The 7,049-nt window shown below is 41.1% G+C and overlaps 1 protein-coding gene across 1 annotated transcript; it reads right to left on the reverse strand.

Annotated features, from left to right (window-relative positions):
- Positions 1 to 337: 337 nt before the first annotated feature.
- Positions 338 to 5,476, reverse strand: LOC120570700 (methyltransferase-like protein 24). The gene is made up of 5 exons (XM_039819177.1): positions 5,090 to 5,476; positions 3,992 to 4,090; positions 2,537 to 2,673; positions 2,077 to 2,344; positions 338 to 1,375 (listed from the first exon to the last, which is right to left on the reverse strand). Exons 1-5 carry the CDS (start codon positions 5,414 to 5,416, stop codon positions 1,070 to 1,072), a joined length of 1,137 nt encoding a protein of 378 aa, XP_039675111.1. The 5' UTR covers positions 5,417 to 5,476; the 3' UTR covers positions 338 to 1,069.
- Between the last annotated feature and the right edge of the window lie 1,573 nt (positions 5,477 to 7,049).

The following is a 7,049-nucleotide window of genomic DNA, read 5'->3' on the forward strand; positions in this document are numbered from 1 at the left end:
TAAAACAGAATTAACTTCCATAATTAAGCCATGAGTTGTAATTGTATACTTCCATATACACTATAAGGATGATTTGTATAGGTTTGCATGTGGGTGCAAGGCCTATCTAGTAATTAGCTCATCTACCTCCTTTCATTCAACATTAATCTAACACCCTTTTTAAATTATTCATATATCAAAGAAAGTAATGTAAAACATTGTTTCTGCCAGATGCCACAAATGTCAACGTACAGTAATGTAACCCTAACTGAGAAATATAACTCATCTTCTTCAATCATGCTCAATCAATGCTGTTTGTTAATGTGTTTGGAATGATCAGGACTCTCCAAGGACATACAAAGTGGTAGTCAAGGACTTTTGGGTTTATTTGGTATTTTATTTTGGTATTAATGCACATTTATATATATAGTTTCATTGTTTTCTTCTTTGTCATACAGTAAACAGTGGAGTGCAAAAATGCATCAGTACAATGGAGGCATTTCTGTATATTTCACACTAGGCATTAGTCTCAATATAATTTAATCTTCTCTTCAACGTAAATTATTATTGCACAATAATTTTAAGGCCTACAGAGATGTACACAACCATTAAATCTGTTAAATCTACATTCAAAGTACAGATGGATCAAAATAATGGAAAATGGGTGGCACTGTCAGATATAATATTGATAGAATTCTATGGTTCAAAAAAAAAAAAAAAAAGTGTTGGTACCTGCCAGACAGCTATTTGGTATTTAGGACTAAATTAAAACACAATCTGCTGTTTTTTTATGTAAAGTAAGACAAAATAAAATCTGTAGATCTAGTTATTATATTGTTGCACTGTTGCCCTGTTAAATCAGCAAGCCCACCTTCTGCTCCATATTTGGTCAAATTAGCTAGTATTTCCTCAGAGGATGGAGTGATGCAAATGCAGATCGTTTCATTTCCACTAGAGGGAGATGTCATGTTTCCCTGAAATAGCAACGGGTAAAAATGTTACCACCAACTAATTTAGGTATGACCTTCTCCTTCTTGTTTGAAGCCATCCACAATGCCTGGTCATGTGTGTACACATTCATGTGTGAGTGTCATCGTCCTGTGTTGGCCCAGCTGAGTGTGTAGGAGCTGCGACCATTTGTTACTGTCTGTTTTAGGACACTGTGACCCTCTCCTGCAGAGCTGTGGACCAGCTTGAGTCCAGAAGCTTGGAGACCCAGTAGGACACTGAACCAATAGCGGAGCACTTCCTCATTGGTTCCGCCCACCTCAAACCCTGCCCATTGCAGGTGCACTGTGGCAACCAGATGATGGACACTCTGCAGAGTTCCCGACTCAATCAAGTTCTGGAAAACTCTCCACTCAGCACTAAGCAGGTCAGCATACAGGAAGTGAACCTAAAGAGAATATAGAGAAGAGACTCAATAGTGTCCTGTAGGACTACACAATAATTATCATTTATTTACAATATAAATAAAAGCACAATGTGGTTTATAAATCAATAAAATAATAATTTAATAATAATAATAAAACTAATTTATATTGCTCATAAATGAAATCTAATTGAGATAGCCATCCTAAAGATATCATGCATCTGTTGTTATTGCAAGACAAAAATTTGTTGAAATTGACAAGAATTGTAAAAGTTTTGTACATATTAAGTACAATTCATGCTACTGTCTGTATTCTTAATAAGAAGACAGTATTGTGATGTTTCCATGTTGTGCAGCGTTACTGCTTTTCATAGCATGCCTGTTTGTTATCTTAGACTTATGTAAAGTAAAATACTTGAAAATCTAATTAAAATCTTTATTGAATATTTATAAATGGATGTCTTTCACCGCTTCTTTCTTTATAGTGTCAACCCACATATACTCAAATTATAGGTATGTAGTTCCCTCTTGTGGATGTAGGATGTAACTGGGCCACTGTGTTATTCACTCAATTAAATTGTTGCCATGGCAGCCAGGGATGGCCCAGAGCACTGTTGCTATGGGAACATACAAGTAAGAGAGCTTTCTGGGTATATCGGGGTGAAAAGACTCTAAGGTATGTTTGTTCGGCAATGTTTCTCCAAGTGTGTGTGTGTGTGTCTTACTGTGTGATGTCCCAGAGCTGCCATGATGTCTGCCAGTGTTTGAGAAACACTACCCAAGTTCCCTCTTGTTTTCTGCTTGCGCTTCCTTGGAGCTCGCCACTCCAGCCACATCTTGTGCTGGCTGACCACGCCTCCATCCCCATGGTTACTGGCCAAACTGTTGCCAAGGGGACCACCAGATGCATTGGAGTTGCTGGGATCAAAACTGTGGACTTCACATCCCAGCCCTGACACAGTCTTTAGAAAGTGTGCATCACCCCCATCCATACTAGAGAGACGAACACAAACACAAAAAGATAGACAGAGAGGCACGGGAGCACAGAGGTGGTTTGAAGATTATTGCATGCATGATTAAATATGCATTGCATTGTTTATTCCAACTCTGCCAGCGATATGAATGCATAAGCATCATAGCACATGCACAGACACATGGACATAGTGTACAGACATAGGGGCACACCTAAAGGAGTATGCAACACACAGTCTATCTGCAGCTGGAAGGAGCCAGTCCTCGGCACACAGCAGCCAGTGGGGTGAATCTGCAGGGGGCTGTGATGCCTGAGCCTGGCCTGGAGACAAAACCCTGGAGCAGTTCAGCTGGAGATGGACAGGAGAGAAGAGGGTCACATAAGATGGGCGAATAGAGTCTGAGAACAGTCTCACACAGAATAAAGGAAGTTAAAGAAGAAGTTGTGTGAAAGCTTGTCTTGTGAAATGTGTGAGAACATTTCAGACAGTGAGGGTTGTTTCCAAATATTAAGCATGAATTATTTTCTGGTCAAAATGACTCTTAAGTGTGAGATTCAGTTAATGATAATCATTTAACTTAAGTAACTCATCGTAATTTCTTGGTATTGAATAATTATAGAACAAAAGCAAAACAATATACATGGTTAAATAATGTTCCCTCCCAGTTCCCTAGCACTTACATATGTCTTAACTCTTATATGGGAGTTTCTAGTCTGGAACTGAAAGTCCTGGCTTTAGATTTTGTAGAATTCTGCTGCCAGGATACTGACAGTGCCTGACTGATCATATTACTGCTATGTTAACCCCCCCCCCCACACACACACACACACACTGGAAGTCTGCAGTTGGAGAAGTGAAGTAGTTGTAAAGTGAAGTTTTTATTGACTACTCTTAAGGCTTGGCAAGATCTAACTCCTGGCTACAGTATCTGTAGATCCCTTGTAAGCCAGAGTGTAGCTTGCGACCTTCAGGGAGGGCCCAAAATATTTGATCAGTTGTTCCCAACCAGAGGTAGGACACCCCCAAGGGGCCACAAGATAAATGTGAGGGGTCACAAGATGATCACAAAGACAGTAAAGTTATTTTTTTTCTATGATGTTTCTGTAAATGTTTTTTTTCTTATGAAATACTGGATATTTTTTTACCCTTTCTATCATGTGAAAATTATTAAATAAATCTATCTGAAAAGAAAAATTAAGGTTAAATTGCTCACAGCTAACTATGCAACCTTTGATGAGGGGTCAAAAGCAGACACCACTTATTTAAAGGGTCATGAGCCAAAAAGATTGGAGACCCCTACAGTAGTATGTGATACAGTGTATACCTTCATATTCCTTCATATCTTCACATTTTATTTCATCTCATCTCAGAGATTAGAATTGCTCATCCTGTCATTTTGCACTGCTCATCTGTAACCTATTATTATTTTGCAGTCCGTAAAGTATTGTCAAATTTTAACAGAATGTTACAGTTTCACACAGTTAAATATGCCATATTCAGTAAATACAAATTAGAATTGTCTAAATTGTGTGAAGTAATGTTATTAGGGGCCTTAAAAGTGCATTCAGACATTTTTATACATTGACAGTGCTGTCAATGTGTGAAATGTCTGAATGCACGCATTGACAGCACTATGATGTTTTAGGTGATGTTCTGTGTAGCCTACCTGTGGCCTGGTGATATATGTGATGATACGATTGAGTTCTGCTGCGAAGGACGGCTTGTCTGTCACCCAGGGCTGCACTTCCAGTGTTCTGGGTCCCATCTGGGAACATGCACACATATCAATATATTGATACTACAGTGCAAGGAATAACAACACATTCATGGGAACTGGGAAGGGTTCTGAATAAAGAATAGGAATGACAGTAAGTGTGTGTGTGTGTGTGTGTGTGTGTGTGTGTGTGTGTGTGTGTGTGTGTGTGTGTGTGTGTGTGTGTGTGTGTGTGTGTGTGTTACAGTGCCTCAGGCAAATATGTTACCAGCAGGACTGAGGTCAAAGGCTGTGGCCTGCCTCCTCAGCACTCATACCTGAGGCAGGGGAGTGTAGCAGAGCAGACACACACACACACACACACACACACACACACACACACACACACACACACACACACAAAAATCCCCCACCCAACTCAGACTGAACCCTGTGGTCACCATGGCAACCTTGGTGGGATGTGTGTGTGTGTGTGTGTGTGTGTGTGTGTGTGTGTGTGTGTGTGTGTGTGTGTGTGTATGTGTGTGTGTGTGTGTGTGGGGGGTTTGATGATTCACTAGAATGAGTCAGAGAGTTTAGCCTTGGGCATAAAAAGAGACAGTGAGAGAAAAAGAGAAAATTAACCCTGCAACATGGGCTTTAAAGAGAGAGGGGATGAGAAGTGATTGGAAGAAGTTTGAGGTACAAAGAGGACAGATGCACCCACACAAATACACTAGATAAAGGTTGGAGCTCTATGCAACTGGAGGGAAAAGAGGGAAAGAGAGAACAGCTATCACCTCTCTCTGATCTGGGGTCAGTGATGTGCTCACCCTCTGCCCTCACCTTCAAATTCAGTACATTTAAATAGTGTTTAATTGGCGTTAAGGTAAGCAATAAGGCATTCAATTAACTTAGGTATGAGGTTCACCTAATTTTCATACTGTAACGTTGGATGAAGACTGCCATTTCCCCTTAAAAAAGTCATAATTACCAACACATTCTTTAGCAATAATGCAAACATTATAAAACGAATCAATCAAAATGTATCTTTAGTGTTATTCAATTTACCTGGCGCGAGTGCATCTCGTTCTCATCCTCATAGGCTCGTGCTCCCTCCCTTCTCTCCCCATCTTCCACCTCTACCTCCTCCTCTTCCTCCTTCAGACCCGGCCGTCGGGACGGGGATTCCTGTTGGCGTGAGTTCCTCTCCGGTTCGATGCTGATAACCGAAAAGGCAATTTCTTGCTCCTCCACCCCCGCCCCTGCGACTCGAGGTAACCGTGGCCCGACGACAAGGAGCTGGAGCGCTAGGAGAAACGGCGGGATTAAAAGAAGTAGTATTCCCGAACGGAGGGGGAGACCACCGCGGCCCCACCGCAGCGCACAGGCCCGCATACCTCCTCCGTGGCGACACCGGGTAACATCTCCGGCACGGTGCCTTGTGATTCAACTTTTTTTGGAGGGCAAATGAGGAAAGTCCCTGCTGAGAACAACTCCTCCTATTCCCTCCCCGACCTCCTTCTTTCTTCTTCTTACCCCCAGGGAAAACTTTTTATGACGAAGCGCATTCCTCGGTCGACGGTGGCCTTATTGACACAGTGACTGCCGCTTTATTTAGCCCTTTAGTAACTCATACATATTTAAATTAACGTAAATGTTGGTTAAAAGTCCCCTTTACATTCTCGTGTTGTTAAGCAAAGTGCTACAGCAACTGCTAGGCAGTTAAGCTAATGATTTTATAGGACTCCCGCATAACTATGTGAGAACGGTTGCTAAAGTTGTTGCTAAGCGACGAACAAGAAGCTCTCAATACATCCATGCTCTCACCAGTATCATTGAGCGGTGAGAGAGCTCATTTTTATTATTTTATCATTATCAGTAATGTTTGAATTAGTAATGCTATTGATGAAGTAATAGCTAAGCCACTGCTTGTGGCCTGTAACCATGTAGGCCTACTTTTACTAAAGTAGGTAGTCTCGCGGGCTACTTTTACTTAAGTAGGCTACTGTAGCTTATTTTAAGTGGCCTACAGTTTTGAGGTCGTTTTTACTTATACTCCACTCCATATCAGAGGGAAATGTTGAAGGTACTTTTTACTCCACTACATTTGTTTGACAGCTACACCTACTAGTTACTTAGGAGATTCACATTTACACATACTAAACCTATGATTAGTTACCATAAAAAGATACAACCCAACAAAACTGACAGGGAGCATTCTGTTATATAACCCACTATACCCCTACTTTGCCTTAAGTAGCCTAACCTACATTTTGGGGATAATAGCATACATACTGTTATAAAGGATATAGGACTTGCAATAGAGTATTATGTGTGGTTTCTTCACTTTCTTAAAGTAAAATATCAGAATACTTCTACTGCTGATTGTTGTATTCAAATGAAATACTGTTATTCTGTATAGCACTAAAGAAAAGTCTGAAAGAGCTGTTGCTCTGCACCCTCTTTCTCTCTGTCATGTAGTGTTGTTGACAGTGCATGTTCCCTTCCACCATGAAGTGGAATGTCACAGCAAACACATTTCCTTTGGCCATGTCTGAGTCTATTTAGTCAGCCTGTTGACAAACTGTACACAATATGCAGCCAGTAAACTCCCCCCATCTGCTTTCTTTCTCTCTAACTCTCTCTCTCTGTCTGTTTGTCTGTCTGTCTGGCACGCACACACACGCACACACACAAGCTGCAGATGTACAAAATTTGCTCTATTATAGCAAGTTTCCCTGTGAGGACATCAAATGAACACGAGTCCCTTCCTGTCAGCTCTCTGGTACCGCCAGCCTTTACGATGTTACGCCATTTCCTTATTTGGATGAGGAATTTTGAAACCACTCATTTTTGTACATTTGTTTCAGTGGCTTTAAAACCTCTGACACTCTTTTCTGATTTCCTCTGTCTGTTTTTTTTTTCTTTCCCCTCCAACACATCCTCCCCTCCCCACCATCCATTCCTCTCTTCCCCTCCCTTTACTCCCTGTCGAATTGTGTCCTTGACTGAACTCTCATGCTCACAG

Source organism: Perca fluviatilis, chromosome 13 (assembly GCF_010015445.1).
Source record: "Perca fluviatilis chromosome 13, GENO_Pfluv_1.0, whole genome shotgun sequence".
In the NCBI taxonomy this organism is placed as follows: Eukaryota; Metazoa; Chordata; class Actinopteri; order Perciformes; family Percidae; genus Perca; species Perca fluviatilis.

Bases quoted from the DNA above. Each gene is read 5' to 3' on its own strand.
- LOC120570700 (XM_039819177.1), bottom strand. From the start codon at position 5,416: ATGCGGGCCTGTGCGCTGCGGTGGGGCCGCGGTGGTCTCCCCCTCCGT. The intron at 4,091-5,089 runs GTAAATTGAATA...GCATGTTCCCAG, and splicing joins ACGAGATGCACTCGCGCCAG to ATGGGACCCAGAACACTGGA. The intron at 2,674-3,991 runs GTAGGCTACACA...GTCCATCTCCAG, and splicing joins CATATATCACCAGGCCACAG to CTGAACTGCTCCAGGGTTTT.